This window comes from Enhydra lutris, unplaced genomic scaffold (genome assembly GCF_002288905.1).
Source record: "Enhydra lutris kenyoni isolate GAN:26980312 unplaced genomic scaffold, ASM228890v2 scaffoldscaffold68, whole genome shotgun sequence".
NCBI classification, from domain to species: domain Eukaryota; kingdom Metazoa; phylum Chordata; class Mammalia; order Carnivora; family Mustelidae; genus Enhydra; species Enhydra lutris.
Window position 1 is genome coordinate 7,398,760 of NW_019154152.1, and position 20,765 is coordinate 7,419,524.

A 20,765-nucleotide genomic window follows, 5' to 3' on the forward strand; every position below is an offset into this window, starting at 1 on the left:
TTTTGATACATACACCTGTGTTTTTCTTTTGCATTTCTATTTTTTAAATTTCTTTTTTAAATTTTTGTTTAGTTTAGTCTAGTTTATTCCTTTTTTATTTTTATTTTCTAATATTCATATAGAGTTAAACTTCAAGGTAATCCCCTTTCCCCAATCAATACTACTCCTATAGGTAAACCAATTTTTAATCCCCCTTTATCTTAGGAAAGTTGAGTCCTTTAACAAAGATATCAAGATACATCCAGGAAGAATCAAACAACCTTCTTCGCCCACACTGAGAATTTATAACCACTCTCCCATCTTTTTCTTCCACCAGTGTTTCTGTGTTTTTGTGTTTGTCCTGATAGTATATAAATCTTACACTTGGGGTTCTTTTTGACGACGTTCTTCCTTTATTTGCTCATATATATATATTTTTTCTCTTGTCATATACTTTTATCAGTCTTTTTGTTTTTCTGTTTTTGTTTGTATACTTCATCAATCTTACCTTGGGACCCATTTGGGCTGAACCTTCTCTTTTATCTTCCCTTTCTTTCCTGTCTCTCTCTTTTTTTTCCTTTTTCTTTTCTTTTTTCTCTCATTTGGGGGGGAATCCTAATTGCTCAGAAGCGTTCCAGGGTGCACCTTGACTACACCATGGTCGATACATCCAGCTACATCCGTTCAGTCATCTCTCACCAAAATGACTAGGAGGAGGAATGCCCAACAGAGGAAAAATACAGAGGATGGACCTTCTGCAACAGAGCTAATGGCTATCAACATAGACAATATGTCGGAAAGAGAATTCAGGCTAACAATTATCCAGGCAATAGCGAGGTCGGAGAAAGCCATGGATGACCAAATGGAATTGATTAGGGCTGAGCTGAAAGTGACCAGACAAGATGTTCACAATGTTAGGGCAGAGCTAAAAGCTAGAAGCTGGTTTTTTGAAAGAATCAATAAGATCGATAAACCATTGGCCACACTAATCCAAAAGAAAAGAGAGAAAGCCCAAATTAATAAAATTATGAATGAAAAGGGAGAGATATCAACGAACACCAAGGAAGTAGAAACAATCACCAGAAGTTATTATCAACAGTTATATGACAATAAGCTAAGCAACCTAGATGAAATGGATGCTTTCCCGGAAAACTATAAACTCCTAAAATTGAACCAAGAAGAGATTGACAACCTGAAGAGACTGACATCTAGTAACGAGATTGAAGCAGTGATCAAAAACCTCCCAAAAACAGGAGACCAGGACCTGATGGACTCCCTGGGGAATTCTACCAAACTTTCAAAGAAGAAATAACACCTATTCTCCTGAAGCTGTTTCAAAAAATTGGGAAAACTTCCAGACTCTTTCTATGAAGCCAGCATTACCCTGATCCCCAAACCAGGCAAAGATCCTTCCAAAAAGGAGAATTTCAGACCAATATCACTGATGAATATGGATGCTAAGAATCTCAACAAGATCCTAGCAAACAGGATCCAACAGCACATTAAAAAGTGTATCCATCATGGCCAGGTGGGATTCATTCCTGGCCTATAAGGATGGTTCAACATTCGCAAATCAATCAATGTGATAGAACAAATTAATATGAGAAGAGAGAAGAACCACATGGTCCTCTCAATTGATGCAGAAAAAGTATTTGACAAAATCCAGCATCCGTTCCTCATTAAAACGCTTCAAAGTATAGGGATAGAGGGAACATTCCTGAACTTCATAAAATCTATCTATGAAAGACCCACAGCAAATATCATCCTCAATGGCAAAAAGCTTGCAGCCTTCCCGTTGAGATCAGGAACACGACAAGGATGCCCACTATCACCACTCTTGTTCAACATAGTATTAGAAGTCCTAGCAACAGCAATCAGACAACAAAGAGAAATAAAATGTATCCAAATTGGCATGGAAGAAGTCAAACTCTCTCTCTTCGCAGATGACATGATTCTTTATATGGAAAACCCAAAAGACTCCACCCCAAAACTACTAGAACTCATACAATAATTCAGCAACATGGCAGGATACAAAGTCAACATACAGAAATCAGTGGCTTTCTTATACACTAACAATGAAAATACAAAAACGGAAATTAGAGAATCGATTTCATTTACTATAGTACCAAGAACCAAAAGATAACTGGGAATAAACCTAACGAAAGAGGTAAAGGAACTGTACTCGAGGAACTACAGAACACTCATGAAAGAAATTGAAGAAGACACAAAAAGATGGAAGACCATTCCATGCTCTTGGATCGGAAGAATAAACATTGTTAAAATGTCTATACTGCCTAGAGCAATCTATACTTTCAATGCCATTCTGATCAAAATTCCACCAGTATTCTTCAAAGAGCTGGAGCAAATAATCCAAAGATTTGTATGGAATCAGAAGAGACCCCGAATCGCTAAGGAAATGTTGAAAAACAAAAATAAAACTGGGGCCATCACGATAGCTGATTTCAAGCTTTACTACAAATTGTGATCACCAAGACAGCGTGGTACTGGCATAAAAACAGACACATAGACCAGTGGAACAGAGGAGAGAGCGCAGATATGGACCCTCAACTCTATGGGCAAATAACCTCGACAAAACAAGAAAAAATATACAGTGGAAAAAAGACAGTCTCTTCAATAAATGGTGCTGGGAAAACTGGGCAGCTATATGTAGAAGAATGAAACTCGACCATTCTCTTACACCATACACAAAGATAAACTCAAAATGGATAAAAGACCTCAACGTGAGACAGGAATCCATCAGAATCCTAGAGGAGAACATAGGCAGCAATCTCTTTGATATCAGCCACAGCAACTTCTTTCAAGATATGTCTCCAAAGGCAAAGGAAACAAAAGCAAAAATGGACTTTTGGGACTTCATCAAAATCAAAACCTTCTGCATAGTAAAGGAAACAGTCAACCAAAGAGGCAACTCACGGAATGGGAGAAGATATTTGCAAATGACAGGACAGACAAAAGGTTGATATCCAGGATCTATAAAGAACTCCTCAAACTCAACACACACAAAACAGACAATCATATCAAAAAAATGGACAGAAGATCTGAACAGACACTTCTCCAGTGAAGACATACAAACGGCTATCAGACACATGAAAAAATGTTCATCATCACTAGCCATCAGGGAGATTCAAATTAAAACCACATTGAGATACCACCTTACACCAGTTAGAATGGCCAAAATTAGCAAGACAGGAAACAACACGTGTTGGAGGGGATGTGGAGAAAGGGGAACCCTCTTACGCTGTTGGTGGGAATGCAAGTTGGTGCAGCCACTTTGGAGAACAGTGTGGAGATTCCTCAAGAAATTAAAAAGAGAGCTTCCCTATGACCCTGCCATTGCACTACTGGGTATTTACCCCAAAGATACAGATATAGTGAAAAGAAGGGCCATCTGTACCCCAATGTTTACAGCAGCAGTGGCCACGGTCGCCAAACTGTGGAAAGAACCAAGATGCCCTTCAACGGACGAATGGATAAGGAAGATGTGGTCCATATACACTATGGAGTTCTCCTTTTTGGTAGGGTCTTTGCCTGGTTTGGGGATCAGGGTAATGCTGGCTTCATAGAAAGAGTCTGGAAGTTTTCCTTCTGCTTCAATTTTTTGAAACAGCTTCAGGAGAATAGGTGTTATTTCTTCTTTGAAAGTTTGGTAGAATTCCCCAGGGAATCCGTCAGGTCCTGGGCTCTTGTTTTTTGGGAGTTGTTTGATCACTGCTTCAATCTCGTTATTAGATATTGGTCTATTTAGGTTGTCGATTTCTTCCTGGTTCAATTTTGGGAGTTTACAGTTTTCCAGGAATGCATCCATTTCATCTAGGTTGCTTAGCTTATTGGAATATAACTGTTGATAATAACTTCTGATGATTGTTTCTACTTCCTTGGTGTTAGTTGTGATCTCTCCCTTTTCATTCATAATTTTATGAATTTGGGCTTTCTCTCTTTTCTTTTGGATTAGTGTGGCCAATGGTTTATCGATCTTATTGATTCTTTCAAAAAACCAGCTTCTAGTTTCATTGATACGTTCTACTGTATCTCTGGTTTCTACCTCATTGATCTCAGCTTTAATCTTGATTATTTCCCTTCTTATTGTGGAGTTGGTTTGATTTGTTGTTGATTCTCTAGTTCTTTAAGGTGTAGAGATAGCTGCTGTGTTCTGGATTTTTCAATTTTTTTGATGGAGGCTTGATGGCTATGTATTTCCCCCTTAGGACCGCCTTTGCTGTATCCCATAGGTTTTGGACTGAAGTGTCTTCATTCTCATTGGTTTCCATGAATTGTTTCAGTTCTTCTTTGATCTCCTGGTTGATCCAAGCATTCTTAAGCAAGGTGGTCTTTAGCTTCCAGGTGTTTGAGTTCCTTCTGAACTTCTCCTTGTGATTGAGCTCCAGTTTCAAAGCATTGTGATCTGAGAATATGCAGGGAATAATCTCAGTCTTTTGGTATCGGTTGAGTCCTGATTTGTGACCCAGTATGTGGTCTATTCTTGAGAAGGTTCCGTGTGCACTTGAGAAGAATGAGTATTCTGTTGTTTTAGGGTGGAATGTTCTGTATATATCTATGAAGTCCATCTGGTCCAATGTGTCATTCAATGCTCTTGTTTCTTTATTGATTTTCTGCTTCGATGATCTGTCTATTTCTGAGAGAGGCGTGTAAAGATCTCCTACTATTAATGTATTCCTATCAATATGACTCTTTATCTTGATTAACAGTTTTCTTATGTAATTGGCTGCTCCCATATTGGGGCATAGATATTTACAATTGTTAGATCATCTTGGTGGATAGTCCCTTTAAGAATGATATAGTGTCCTTCTTATCTCTGAGTACAGTCTTTAGTTTAATGTCTAATTTATCTGATATGAGAATCACTACCCCAGCCTTCTTTTGAGGCCCATTGGCATGAAAGATGCTTCTATGCCTCCATCAGAAAGGATGAATACCCAACTTTTGTAGCAACGTGGACGGGATTGGAAGAGATTATGCTGAGTGAAATAAGTCAAGCAGAGAGAGTCAATTATCATATGGTTTCACTTATTTGTGGATCATAACAAATAGCATGGAGGACAAGGGGAGTTAGGGGGGAGAAGGGAGTTGAGGGAATTTGGAAGGGGAGGTGAACCATGAGAGACTATGGACTCTGAAAAACATACTGAGGGTTTTGAAGGGGTGGGGGGTGGAAGTTGGGGGAACCAGGTGGTGGATATTGGAGAAGGCATGGACTGCATGGAGCACTGGTTGTGGTGCAAAAATAATGAATACTGTTACACTGAAAATAAATTAAAAAATTTTAAAAAAACCACATTGAGATACCACCTTGCATTAGTTAGAATGGCCAAAATTAACAAGACAGTAAATAACAAGTGTTGGATAGGAAATGGAGAATGAGGAACTCTCTTACACTGTTGGTGGGAATGCAAGTTGGTGCAGCCACTTTGGAAAACAGCGTAGATATTCCTTAAGAAATTAAAAATGGAGATACCCTATGACCCTGCCATTACACTACTGGGTATTTACCCCAAAGATACAGATGTAGTGAAAAGAAGGGCCATATGTACTCCAATGTTCACAGCAGTAATGGCCACATTCACCAAACTGTGCAAAGAGCCAAGATGCCCTTCAACAGATGAATGGATAAAAAAGATATGGTCCATATATACAATGGAATATTGCACTTCCATCAGAAAGGATGAATACCCAACTTTTGCATCAACATGGATGGGACTGGAGGAGTTTATGCTGAGTGAAATAAGTCAAGCAGAGAGAGTCAATTATAATATAGTTTCACTTACTGGTGGAGCATAAGGAATAACATGGAGGACATTAGGAGAAGGAAAGGAGAAGTGAATTAGGGGAAATTGGAGGGGGAGATGAAGCATGAAAGACTGCAGACTCAGAAACAAACTCTGGTTTTGGAGAGGAGAGGGATGGGGGGATAGGTGAGTCTGGTGATGGGTATTAAGGAGAACATGTACTGCGTGGAGCACTGGGTGTGGTGCATAAGCAATGAATCTTGGAACACTGAAAAAATAAAATTTAAAAAGAAGGTATCTTTGAATATATCTTCAATTCTTTAGGAAATACACTATTCAAAAGAGGAATAAAGACTATTTTGCAAGGAGATGAGAAAATACACTTTGTTAGCCTCCTTTTACTTTCAGGATTCTCAGGAATGTATCTGTTGATTCCATGGAGATAATTTGTCCTGACTCGCATTTATATTTTCTTTATTTCATTGTTCTGTTTACAATTGTATCAGATTTCTGAATTTTTCTCCTTTAAGATATCCGGTAATTATGTCTGATTGTTGTGTTTAGTCTGAATTAAGCAGAAGTGACAAGGTAACCTGTACCAGAAGTTTGGCAAATTGAAAATGCTTGGAGTTTTTGTTGTTGTTGTTGCTATAGTTGTTGTTGTTTGTTTGTTTTATGGAATTCTTATTCAGAATCTTATTGCATGTAAAGAAAGTATCCCTTAACAATGGTACAGACAATGCAGCTTGAGTAAAAATTAGCTGATTCTAATTAAAAAAAAATGGGGCATTTGAGTGGCTCAGGTCATACTCCCAGGGTCCTGGCATAGAGTCCGGGGTGGAGCCCAGCATCAGGCTCCATACTCAGTGGGAAGCCTGCTTCTCCCTCTCACTCCCCCTGCTTGTGTTCCCTCTTTCGCTGTGTCTCTTTCTGTCAAATAAATGAATAAAATCTTTTTTAAAAATATATTAACAAATAAGTTAAAAGGAACTTTTTTTTTAACAGAGTGAAGAGACATTTATTCAAAGTCCAGCAGACTGCCCAACTGCCCTTTACAGTGCAAACAGGAAGAAAGAGCCTACAGAAAAGGTAGGACGTGTAAAATTGCTTTACTTTGGTTGTCTCTGCATTACAAGCTATTAGGGTAGGCAGTGGAATGGACCGTGCTCCCCATCACGATAGTGACCCTGTAATTTTGGTTACCAGAACACACACTTGTGTCACCTTCATAAAAAACCGTGTTTGTTGCCCCCTAGTTTTACATTTAAAAATTGTAAACATTTACACCCCGTTCCACTCCAACATGGAAACTTGAGGATCCAGGCCTAACGGAGGCACTTGCCAACACAGGGTCTGCTCACAGGCAGGCACCTTGGGCCCATGAGTGTAGAACAATGTACAGGAGAGAGTTAAGAATCAAGAGCCGCTGTCCCACCTCTGGGCCCCATCATTAGAAGCAAACTCACATCTGTGAGTCTTAACTAGGTCATAGGGGGAAGGGTTGTTCTTTGCAGTAAGCCTTTCCCAGACCACATTTCCACAAGTCAAGGTCTCAGAAAACTTTAATATTGTTATTATGATTCATGTAAGGAACAGATGCTATTGTAAATACAGAGAAGAGGTACAAACTAGACCTAAAAGATTAATGGAAAGCTTCACAAATGTGGAGGAACTTGAACTGGGTTAGGAATATAGAGCCCTGGGCAGAGAAGATGGTGAAGGGTTCATGTAATATAATGATGTAGGGGAAGGAAATTTTTCTCTTATTTCCTTCCTTCAAGCTACTGAGCTAATGAGAAGGCAGTAGGGGTCTGGGGCTTCAAAGGGGGGTAAGACAATTCACAGGAAGATGAGAAGAAAAAATGGTTGATAAATATTTGTCATGCTACGCAGATAAGTCTTTCTGTTATAAAAAGTTATTTCTGATAGGGGCACCTGGGTGGCTCAGTGGGTTAAGCCTCTGCCTTCGGCTAGGTCATGGTGTCAGGGTCCTGAGATTGGGCCCCACATCGGCCTCTCTGCTAGATGGCAAACCTGCTTCCCCCGTTCTCTCTCTGCATGCCTCTCTTCCTACTTGTGATCCCTTTCTCTGTCAAATAAATAAAGCATTTTTTTTAAAAAAAAAGTTATTTCTGATAATAGCTCTCTTCCTGATAAAAGTCCCTGATTTAATTTTTTAAAGCAGTTTAGAAACAGGTAAAAAGCTTTTCCTTAAGCCTACTGGGTCTTAATTGCCTTCAACTCAAGACAGTCCCCAAGCCAAAGTGGCACATTTTGGGGTGGTATATTCTGTTCCGCTTCAGTCCTGCCTTTGAAACTTCTCCAAGAAGTTTCACAGTCCAGAAGTTGAGTTGGTAGATTGCTCCATTTCACCTCATTATACTGCTAGGAAGCCTGTAAACAAGGTACTAGGCCAATTTTTATGGGTTCCATAAAGTCAGCCTTAGTTCCTTAGATCTGTGTGGACATAATGGAGTCTATTACATATCTGAGGATTACATCACTCTCACAAATGACACTCCAAGCAAAGCCTTGGTAATATAACCAATGTTTCCAATTGTTTCCCGTTACAAGGAGAATAGATTCTTTTTTTAAATTAAGTTTTAAATTTTAAGTCCAGTGTAGTTTATACACAGTGGTATATTAGTTTCAAGTGTGCAATATAGTGATTCAACAGTTGTATACATTACTCAGTGCTCATCATGGTAAGGGTATTCTTTAATCCCCATCTCTAACTTCACCATCCCCCATCACCTCCCCTCTGATAACCAGCAGTTTGAGAACAGATTCGTACTGAACTTATGCATAACTGTATTGCCATGAAATGAGAATATTTAAGAGTATACTTAAGACTATGTGAGAAATTCTGAATTCTGAAGGTATCAGGAAAGGAGAAAAAGATAAGTGTTTTACTTTTGTTCACAAAGGTGCATTTTACTAAATTGCTGATAGCTTAGAAAAGAGAAAAGGTTTCCTTAAATCTGGAAAAACAAAACACAAAGAACCAAAATTTCTAATTTTTAAAAAACCATGAAAATTATAACAATCTTCATCAGTTCATTCAGTTCCAAGTAATTAATTCTTACTGATCTTCATCTTTTTTGTTAGTAGTTTCATAAGCCCTTAGTTTCTCTACTAGAGTTCTACAAATTCTCACCGAGTTCAGTGGTATGATCTGAAAGGTTTCAAAGACCTGTAGTTGTTAGAGTCCTTTCCATTAGTCTCTTTGAAGATGAAGCACTTTTACAGGAGCAATTCTGCAAAGCATTAGAATTAAACAATAAATATCTATAAAGGACAAAAGACTTAAGAATGCCTATGGTTAAAGATGACACACACCTTAAGATGATAACTAGGGAAAGAAGATAGAAAAGCTGGACAAATGGAATTCTGAGTTCATCTCCTCCTACAGACACACCAAGGCAACAACTATAGTATTGCAACTCACTCTGAAAATGACCCAAAGACTGGCAGAACAGATATTACACAGCTAGGCACAGAGAGAAGACCACATCAAAAACAAAGAGAGGGATAGAGATGCAATCAGGAACCAAACTCCAAGAGGGACTACCTGAAAACAGGAAGAATGTCATAAGAATGGAGGAGAAGGTGATCAAATATCACACTGGGCAACCCTAGCCCTGGGGACTGTCACTGGGAAGGTGCATCCCCATAACTGATTTTGAAAGTTAGTGGGGCTCAGCTCCAAGAGCTTTAAAAATCATCAGGACTTATCTCCAGGAGATCGAGAGGGGAAACCAAGTCTCTGCCTTTAAAGACCCAGCAACTGAATAATTCAACCCGAGACAAAGAACAGAAGCAATAATGTGGGAAACACCTGGGGTATACATAAAGGAGATTTGACTAATTTTAGGGTCTGTGCTAAAAGAACAAGGATCTGCAAGAGATTTCTCTGGAAACAAAAGTGCTGGTAGATGACATTTTTTGCTCTTGCCAAGCCTAGATAGTTGGAAGCTTTCAGCAGCCAGTTCTGATACCTTCCATCTACCTTGCTAGCACCTGACACTAAAGTTCCCCTGCAGATCCACCCTCTCCAACCCACCTGCTCCAGCAGACACCCCTTCAAAACAGCTCACACCTGGCGGAGAGCCCGAGCTGGGACCAGCTCTCCTCCAGATGCTACCCAGCAGTAGTCACAGCAGCTCATTGCAAGAAGCCAGGCTGAGGGTGAGCCATACTCACCAGAGGGCAAGACCCTACCAACCAGTGCACATTCACTGGCTTCAACCAGCCTTCACAGCTTTCCAACAGGGAACAATCCCTGCCTGCCAGTGCACTCCCAGCAGTTGCAGCTCAGCCACACAAGAAGGTACATGCAGTCCATACAGGGGATACCCCTGGTGCACTTGGTACTGGTGACCAAAGAGGGTTCAACTACTGGATGCTACAGAATGCCTTCTACATAAGGCTAATTTTTTTTAAGAGGGAATGAGGGTTTTTTTTAAGATTTTATTTATTTATTTGACAGAGAGAGAGAGAGAGAGATCACGCACAGGCAGGCAGGCAGAGAGAGGGGGAAAGCAGGTTCCCTGCTGAGCAGAGAGCCCAATGAAGGACTCAATCCCAGGACCCTGAGATCATGACCTGACCTGAAGGCAGAGGCTTAACCCACTGAGCCACTCAGGTGCCCCACACTAATATTTTTAAGACCAGGAGATGTAACTGGCCTACTTAATAGACAGAAACAAACTGTTTCTGTTAGGGAGTTAGATGAAACAAAGAGACAGAGGACTATTCCTAAATAAAGGAATAATACAAAACCATAGTAAGAGAGCTAAATGAAACAGAGATAAGTGATATGTCTGAAAAGGAGTTAAAAGTAGGGGAACCAGGGTGGCTCAGTGAGTTAAGCATCTGCCTTTGGCTCAGGTCATATCAGGGTCCTGGGATCAAGCCCCACGTCTGGTTCCCTCCTCGGCGGGGAGCCTGCTTCTCCCTCTTCTCTGTTGCTCCCCCTGCTTGTCCTCCCCCCCTTTCTGTCTCTCAAATAAAATAAAATAATAAAAATTTTAAAAACTGGGATAGCAATGCTATCTCAGAAAAAAATACACTTTAAAACAACTGTAACAAGAGAGATAAAGGTAATTACATATGAAAAGATCAATCCAACAAACAGATACAACAACTATAGATATCTATATACCCAACATGGGAGCATATGAATATATAAATCAAATATTAATGAACATAAAGGGAGAAATTATAAAAATAATAGTAGGGGCTTTAACACCCCACTTACATTAAAGGGGATCATCCAGATAGAAAATCAATAAAAAAGTGGCCTTGAACATCACCTTAGGCCAGATGGATTTAACAGATATACACAGAACATTTCATCCAAAAACAGCAGAATGCTCATTCTTTTCAAGTGCACATGGAATGTTCTCCAAAAGAGATCACAACACAGACCTCAATAAAGAAGTCTCAATAAATTAAAAATTAAAATCATATCAAATGTTTATTCTGACCATGACAGTATGAAACTAAAAATCAATTACAAGGAAAAAAACCTGAAAGAAACATAAACAAGTGGAGGCGACATAACATGCTACTAAACAATCAATGGGTCAATGAAGAAATCAAAGAGGAAATTTTAAAATCAGCTGGAGACAAATTAAAAAAAATAAAACACTATCATTTAAAATCTTTGGGATGTAGCAAAAGCAGTTCTAGGAGAAAAGTTTATAGCAATAAAGGCCCACTTCAAGAAATGAGGATAAACTCAATCTAAACTTACACATACAGGAACTAAAAAGGAGTAACAAACAAAGTCCAAATTTAGTAAAAGGAAGGAAATAACAAAGATTAGAGAGGATATAAGGGACATAAATGAGAGGTTAAAAAAATTAGAAACTATCAATGAGACTAAGAGATGATTCTTTGAAAAGAGAAACAAAATGCATAACCTTTAGCCTGACTAATCAAGAAAAAAAGAGAGAGAACTTGAATAAATAAAATCAGAAATAAAAGAAAGTTACATCTAACACCACAGAAATACATTTCAAGGCACAGTAGAGTAAATGAATATCAACAACAGCTTAAGAATAAGCGACAGAAAGACAGAAAGAAAGCACTCAACACAGCCTTGACAGAAACTAACACAGGAAATATAATGGGTGGTACCACGCTTGTTTTTTGTCTTTTCGTTTCTATTTCCCAGCAAATATTTTTTGTTTCCAATTTTTATTTAAATTCCAATTAGTTAATATATGGTGTAAAATTAGTTTCAGGTATAGAGTTTAGCGATTCATCCCTTCCATTCAATGCTCAGTGCTTACCACAAGCTCCCTCCTTAATCTCCATCACCAATTTAACCCATCTACCTCCCCTCCAGTAAACTTTACTTCATTCTGTATAATTAACAGTCTGTTTTCTGCCTCTCTTTTTCCCCTCTATGTTCTTCGTTTCTTAAATTCCACCTATCAGTGAACTCATATATGGTATTTGTCTTTCTCAACTGACTTATTTTGCTTAGCTTCATACTCTCTAGCTCCATCTATATCCTTGCAAATGGCAAGATTTCATTCATTTTTATGGTTGCTCTTGTTGTTAAAACAAACATTAAGCTATCAAACTCATACATATTTACAAACTCCAACCCTCACTTTAGTGCTCTCCATGCAACAAATTCTGTGTAACAGGAAATGCCAAAAGCCAGAGTATTAAGTGGTAACTCACTATGGTAACTAAAATACAATTTATGTATTGTCTTTCTTGGTTTGAAAATACAAAGTAGTCTTTCAAAAAAAATATATTAAGAAGGATTGTTAACAGAATATATTTGTTGGAACAATGCAAAGAAGACATGAAAAAGCTTCCAAGAGTTGCTTCTTTAGTACACTCACACTTCTGGCCATATGGCTGATACTTCCTAAGGTCATGACACAGGCTAACTGAGTAAATTTTCTTCCACAGCCATGGCCACAGCAAAGTCCACCCCTGATGAGCCCCTGATGAGAGGCAAAAGAAGGCATGATCTCCAAGAGTTGCTGACTGAAGTAGGACTGGTTACCCAAGCTGCAGGAACAACTAGATGTGACCTGTGCTCAGGCCTTACAACACCTTGAAGAAAAAGACCTCCAGAACCTCAAATCCCAAGCACAACATTCCTGGGAGGAAAGAGCCCTAGAGAAACTTCTTAAACTGTCACACTCAAATAGTCTTTCAGAGTCACAGGAGTCTCAGTTGGAAAAGAGAAAGAAAATGCAGAAGCAGGCAAAGCAGGCACTGCAGGAGCAAAGAGACTTGCTGTCAGAAGGGAGGCAGCAACAGGATGAAGCAGTGAGGAAAAGAGAGGCAGAGCTGAGGAAGGCAATGGAGAGCCCTGAAGAATACTGGCCATCTCCCCAAAAGTCCCTAAAAGAGGTCATGGAAAACAATGAGAAACAACTCAACCTCGTGGAGGGGATACTGTCTCACAGGCAAAATCTCCCAGATAGAGATCTGGTGAGATGGGCATCTGGAGGGTTGGCCCTGCAGGGAATTTACAAAACCAGAGACCAAAGGGGTCTGATAGAGACGAGAGAGGAACTACTCAGTGTCCCAAATGAGTTCTCACTCTATGGCCCTGAGCAGGGCTCACGGATTGAAACAAAGGAGTTTACATCTTCTCAAGCAGAAGCCATGTTCACCCAGACTATAGAGAAGCTAGGCTTCAGTGCAACTACTGCAGCCAAGGGTGAAGGCTGGGGATTTAGCCTGGAAGCTAGTGTAGATCACAGCAAACATTCAGAATCTAAGAAAACCCAACAATCACATTCTGAGCACTCTTATTTTTGCTCAGCCAAGTTCAGCTATATGCCACTGGCTTCCTGCCGCTTTCCCATTGATCAGCTCCAGTTATCCAAGGCTGCTCTGCAAGAATTGAAATGCATTGAAGACCTTCTGGGTCAGTGTACAGGCCCAGACAGATTCCTCTTACTGAAGTCCAGGACAGAGGCCTTCTTCAATAGGTTTGGTTCTCATGCTAATCAGGGCCCTCTGCACCTGGGAGGAATCTACTGGTGGAAAGCCATTTCAGAGGGTTTCCAAAGTGAGCAACTGGCAGAAGTGAAACAGCAGTCAGCAGAAGCCCTGGATATTTATATCAGGGGCAGCTACAGTGGCTTTGGAATGCAAGTTGCTGCAGGTGTGGACATGACAGACTCTCATTCAAAAATGAACTCTCAGAGCACAAGCTTCCAAAATCTCCAAACACAAATCCAGTTATCTGTGGCCCAGACAGGTGGCCCACCAGAAGCAAATGGCCTTTTCCAGTGGAAAGCTGGCCTAGTTGCCAGTAATCAAACCTGGTGTGTCATTGACCGGGGAATTCAACTGGTGCCCATTTGGGACATCATCAGCTCCAGCCACAGAAGTGATTTTAAGAATCCATTTCAGGTAGCTGACTTCCTGAAAGAATGCTATACTGCTCTGACTGGCCTGACTACCCAGATCCAGAGTGGAGAGGAATTACTCAGTATTGTGAAGGAGGCTAGGGTTTTCCTAGAGGATGTGAAATCCTGGGAGGTATCTAATCCTGAAGAGCAGCTTAAAAAACTGATAAATTTCATGCAAATGTTGAGTCAAAAAACAAAAGGTTATGACACTTGGATTAACATATGCCTCACAGATGGGGACCTACAGAATTTTCTGGTAAACACTGTCAACTTTTGCAAAAGATCTTCCAGTTATAAAACAGAATTTATTAAATCTCAATTGCACAGCCTTTTGGATCCTCACATTTATAGTGTGACAAGCTTTCCTCAGGCTCAATCCGTCATGCAGTGGATCTTCTCATCAGAGCTGAAGAAGAAGCACGTCTACATCTCTGAATTTTCTGAATTAATTAAAATCTTGACAGAAGCCAAAAATGACTTCATGGAAGCAAAGGCCAAATCTGAGACCCCAGAAACAGTGGAAGAAGCACAAAGAAAGGCCACTTATGAGGTCAGCCAGTCTCTACGATGCTTCTTGAATTACCTGCGAGAAACAGAGCGGGCAGACGTACAGCTCTTGCTACTTTCTGTTGCAGTGGGTGCAGGTTATCACATGGTAAAAAATACTTTTCAGTATCTTCTGGGATGTGAGGAGCTGAACTTCCTGCTGCAGGAAATGCAAACTGCCTATGATAAATACCAGAATCTCAAAAATATTTGCAGCTACAGGGCTCAGGCATTCCTGCTGCTCACAGGTCTGACAGCCACTGTTGGAGTTACAGCTCTTTCTCCAAAGGAGAAAACGCAACGCTTGACACTTCTAAGACAGCACATGGGACAATTCTTGTCTAAAGAAGTTGAACATGTCCTCACCAAACCTGGAGCACATCATGATTGGGAAAACCTAGAGAAAGACTTGAGATTGCTCATTGATGGGAATTATGAAGTCACCCTGTCTTCATTGCAAATAGATGATGTGAGAAAATATTTGCAAAGTATCTTCCCTGAAAAGGAACCACCTCATGAACCACATGATAGTGAAAGCAACAAATTGGAGGCCATAGAAAATGAAGCCTTCTTAGAATTACTCCAGAGTCTAGGTTTGGAACACTACTACCCAAAAAGGATGAGCAGAGCTACCTTCCACCTGATCCACAAGACTTCTGTGTATAACACCCAGCCCAGGTCTGAGCAGGAGCTTCCCTTCTACTTCCTGCAGAAGCTATTAATGCTGGATTATGGGCTGAGATACCTGGTCTTCAAAGACGATGGAAACACAGAGAAGCAAGTCCATCCAAGTGCCTCAAATCAAAAAAATGAGGCTTTTGATCCATATGAGGACATATTTGAAGAGAGTGATAGTCCCGCTAACCCTTCAGCCACTCATCCCAGGTCCCACGTTCACCCTATGGATATTCAGATGGCAGTTCTTCACTGTACAGATGATTATGCCAGACAGTATATTCTGTCCAAACTTGCCATTTGTCAGTTTGCCCTCCCACTGCTTGTACCTAATCCCTGCAATTCTCAGATTGAATTCTCTCTCTGGTCTCTCAGCCAAATTAGGAGAAGCTGGCGGCAAGCAAGGAAATCATCAAAAGAGAAGAACAATTACAACAATCAGCAGATGTGTCGTGTCCCTACTCCCATTGTGTCCTTTATTAGAGTTGGAAAGGGCTTCTCTGCCTCCAAATCTCAGATCATGAACTGTCTACTCAGTAAACGTAAATATGATATATTTTTTCATCGGCATTGCAGGGGGAGCAGCAAAGACTGTCTCTTGATGGAGGGTGTAGTAGAAATCTGCTGGTATTGTCCTGGGGGGGAAGATGAGGACAGCTTTGACAAATGTTTGACCTTCACCAATCTTCATGGAGATGCCAAGGACCATGAGAAGCAGCTTGCCTTCCTGCAGGAGATCTCTTCCGTCATTGTGGTGCTCATGGCAACTTCTGATGACAATACAGAAAACCGAAAACTTGTCCGTGGCCTGTGTCAGCTACCAAAACCTTTGATCTTTTTGCTTGATAACAAAGAAAAAACCATGGCCAGTACTTCTGGCCAAAGAGTGAGAATTGGCATCAGGAATCGAAATGAGGCAGAATTAACAGAGGAGCTCAAAACTACAATCAGAGATTTGTTAGAGCTCTCTCGCACTGCTTTTAGCTTAGAGGATTGTGCCCAGATTGCACGCAGGCAAGGATTTCTTATTGATGAAGACCAGAGTGACTGCAAGGAAGCCAAAGAGGAGGCAGAGATTCTCATGGCCCTACTAGGAGACATGCCAATATCTCAGATGAAGAAAAAATTACTACCCCTTCAGGGACGACTGTGGCATCATTGGTGTAAGAAGGACAAAGAACTCTATCATCTGAGGGAAAAGGGAAATCAGAGTATTGAACAACACAAGAGTGAAATCGAGGCAGAGAAACAAAGAATACGAAGTCAACAATTGAACAAAGCCTTTCCTCCCAATGAGTTCATGCATTCTGTCCTTGAAATTATCCAAAAACGTTCAGGAATTCATAACAACCTCTACTTCTTACAGTGGCTGAGTGTGTTTTTGGAAAACCTGACTGCAGATCACTTGGAAAAACTGAATTAAAAGAAAAAGGCTTTGTGCTCCCAGGTACAAAGAGGAAAACAAAAGGTACCAGAGAATGCCTCCCTAAAACAGTGGCAAAATAATATAGAAGCTATTTCTGCAGAGATTAGTGACTGCACCTTGGGAATTGAGCAGATTCTCAGAGAAATAGGCCAGATGTATGAAGCTCTGGAAGAAATTTTTTCCACCAAAGATACACTTTTTCTCTCCCTTCCCCAGATTGTTGCAGATCTAATGATATCTGGTGTTCCTATTGAGCTGATGGATGGGGATGCTTCATATGTGCCCCTAAAGTGGGTAGCAGCTATTTTCGACAAGGTCTCTGAGAAACTTGGAGACAAACGGCTGTTTGTTCTCTCTGTCCTTGGCCTGCAGAGCTCAGGGAAGTCCACCCTGCTGAATGCCCTTTTCGGGCTACAGTTCGCTGTCAGTGCTGGGAGGTGTACCCGGGGAGCCTACATGCAGCTCGTGAAGGTGGAGGAGACATTCGCAGAGGAACTCGGCTTTGACTTTGTGCTTGTTGTGGACACAGAAGGACTTCGGGCCCCAGAACTCAGCAACAAATCCCAGAAGCATGACAATGAGTTGGCAACCTTTGTTATTGGCCTTGGAAACTTGACTCTGATCAATATTTTTGGGGAAAATCCATCAGAAATGCAAGATATTCTACAAATAGTTGTCCAAGCCTTTCTGAGGATGAAACAAGTAAAAATCTTCCCAAGTTGCCTTTTTATCCATCAGAATGTGGAAGAAGTTATGGCTAAAGAACAAAATATGGAAGGACGAAGGCAGCTGGAACAGAGACTAGATGAAATGGCAGCAACAGCAGCTGAACAGGAACAGTGCTCAGAGGTAACCTGCTTTAGTGATGTCATTAAGTTTGATGTCAATACTCACGTCTACTACTTTGCTCACCTCTGGGATGGCAATCCTCCAACGGCCCCTCCCAATCCTCGCTATAGCCGCAATGTTCAGGAACTGAAAAGCAGAATTCTTCTGACAGCCAAACAAGAATGTAGGGGAGGCATCATGAAGATATCAGATATAAAATTCCGAGTTCAAGATTTGTGGAGAGCCCTGGTGTGTGAGAACTTCATTTTCAGTTTCAGGAACACACAAGAAGTCATGGCCATGAGCAAACTGGAAACCATGTATAACTCCTGGACCTGGGAGCTGAGGAGTCATGTGCTGGGCTTGCAGAACCAGCAGATCAACCAGATTCAGAATGGACTAATCCAGACATTCAGAAAAAGCACACTTGAGGCTCCAGTGACAGAAAAATATGAAGGCATCAAGCAAGAACTTGAAAAATATTTTAATGAAGATCCAGATAGTGAAATACTGATTCAGTGGAAAGCAAATTTTGAGAATAAGCTACTACAGCTTAAAGAGGCACTTATTTCAGACACCCAAAAGAAAGCTAATGAACTTATTAGTTTTAAGAAAAGTCAAGAAAAATTAGATAAGAAAAAGTCATGCTATGAAAAGGAATTATTAGAAAAAAGCCGAAACTTGGCTTTAACTATAAAAGGCACAGAACTGAGTGAGGAACAACTACATGAGAAGTTCAATCAGCTTTGGGAAACATGGGTCTATGAGGTGTCCTCAACTCTCCCTCCAGTCACAGAGCCTGACATTGATGTGGATTCTGAAAACATCCTTTTGGAGTATTTCAAAAAGCAGACAAATATTTTTGTGGACAAAGTAAAGAGAAAACCCAGAGAAGAGTTTCAAGTCAAATATGATGAACATGTCCAAATGAACAAGAAATTTCGCATAATTAAAAAGCAATTAGAGGACTATGATCAAACGTCTATAGAAAGGACTACCAACCGCATTGTTTCAAGATTTACTGAAATTATAGAAAACATTCAGAAGCAAGGGCGTGATTACGATCCAAGTTATTTCCACGAAATCCTGAGAATAATAGATGGGGAAGTGAAATCTGCACCTACTGAGGGAAAATATACATTTACAAGTAAATATGAAATTGACTTATCTTTGTGTTTATTCCAAAAAGCATCAGAAAATTTTAGGGAGATGCACAGGGCATTCAAGAATGCACATGATCCGGTAAACTACCTGGAAAGCAAGAAAGAGGATTTCTTCATGAGTTTTAAAATCTCGTGTCAAGGAGCAACCTCAGTCAAAACATTTGTTGATTTTCTGTGGCAGAAACTCACTCCTGCTGTCTCCAACACCATATGGGAAAAAACGGCCCCCAGAATTGCTGGGGACATACGATCTACTTGCCCCGCTTTCAACGGAAACAGGGCTAACCTGGAGAAACATATTCTCATCTCTCTGGCTGAAGAAGAAATTTTTGATAACTACTGGAGTTACCTTCACGATTCAGAATCATTTTTTAGGAATTACATTAAAAAGCATATTGAAACATATTGTTCAGACCAGGGAAGTGAAAAAATAAGGACTTTCTTAAAAATAAGTTTAGATGATATCAAGAATGCCATCCTCTCAGCTATTCATGAACCCATAATAAGAGCTGAAGATAGAAGCAGCACTGTGTCTGAGTGGTTGGATGTGTTCTGTGATCAACTGGGGAGTAATCTGATCTTCCCACGAAAAGATCTGATAAGCATTGAACACCAGGAGATAAAAGATATTGAGTTTCTCAAAGAAGCTATGAGTGAAGCTTTGGATCCCACAATGAAGAGAGTAGAACAGAACTGTTTGTTTTGGTACAAGAAATGGTTCCGCGAATTGAGAAAATGCTCTCTGAACATCTCTGTGGCTGCTGGAAACAGTGTCCCTTTTGTAGAGCAATTTGTACAAACACAATCCCTACACATGAAGGAGACCACCGTGTTCCCTTCCACCGTCCTCTCGCTGTCGGTGGATGGCATTTTTATAAAACAGACGACTTTGTTATTGATCACTGTACTAATTTGGTAGCAAGCAATGTTTTCTTAGTTTTGAGCGATGACCGAGAAATCCCATATAAGAACTATCGAGAGGCAGGAGGAGACTATGCCACGTGGAGCATCACCCCAGACTCATCCTCCCAGCCATACTGGAAATGGTTTGTCTCTCACTTCAGATCAAACCTAGAAGCAAAATATCAGAGAAAATTTAAAAACAAATGTAAAATCCCTGATGCATGGGCCCAAATCAAAAAGCAGGATGTACTTGATTACTTGAAAAAACAGTAAAATCCAATGACCACAAAAGAGCCCCAGTATCTGAACAAAAGAGTCCCTATTTGGGAACCTGGACAATCCTAAAATACCTTCTCCTCACAAAAGGAACCCTCATTATTTCCTTTTTACGAATGAAAAATCTAAAAATAAGTCAACTAACATTTCAAGAGTTGAAGATTCCCTGTGAAAAGACTTCATTCTTCTTTGCCTCAATTCATTCTGGTTTAAAAACCACTTACTAAAATATATGAACACATGATAAAATCAAATAAAATCCATTTAAAGTATCCACAGCAAATTTTAAACTATTATTCAGAATGTTTATATTTTGAAATATAGACTGTTATGTAAAGTCTCAGATAAAGTCATTTTCATAGAAGGAAATCAGAACCATTGCAGACTGCTACAAATTACTATAGAATAAATATCTGGGTATTTCAACCAATATACAGTTCTTGACTGTAAGCTACCAATAACCTTTTTTTTTTTTTAATCCTCTGAAATCCTCACAAAAAAATTAAAAAAAGAATTGTGAATAAAAAGTTACTAATCCTCAAATGGAAAAATGTTAGTGGAAAGTTTATGATCCCTGAGCATAGCAATACTTAGGCATATTCTCTTCTGGATAGGAATAAAATAGGGACTTCACCGTAATAAAGTCTGCATCAATTCAAGAAATGTTATCAAGCAAATAGGGAAAAGAGAAATTAAATAACTGTTTTTCTCATTTAATCATTAGCCTCCTCTTCTCTGGCATCTTGCCAATGCATGTGTTTAAAAAGAAAGAAAAGAGAAAAGAGGAGAACAGAAAAGTAAAGGT

The 20,765-nt window shown here is 40.0% G+C and overlaps 1 protein-coding gene across 1 annotated transcript in view; it reads left to right on the forward strand.

Moving 5' to 3' along the window:
- The window catches only part of LOC111159393 (interferon-induced very large GTPase 1-like), a 37,395-nt gene extending 16,956 nt beyond the window's left edge, over positions 1-20,439 (forward strand). Inside the window, 4 exon segments of the mRNA XM_022521815.1 lie at positions 6,750-6,833; positions 12,681-12,768; positions 12,770-19,482; positions 19,485-20,439. Of these exon segments, the coding sequence (XP_022377523.1) occupies positions 12,683-12,768; positions 12,770-19,482; positions 19,485-19,957 (7,272 nt within the window). The 5' untranslated portion in view covers positions 6,750-6,833; positions 12,681-12,682 and the 3' untranslated portion in view covers positions 19,958-20,439.
- The last annotated feature ends 326 nt before the right edge of the window (positions 20,440-20,765 follow it).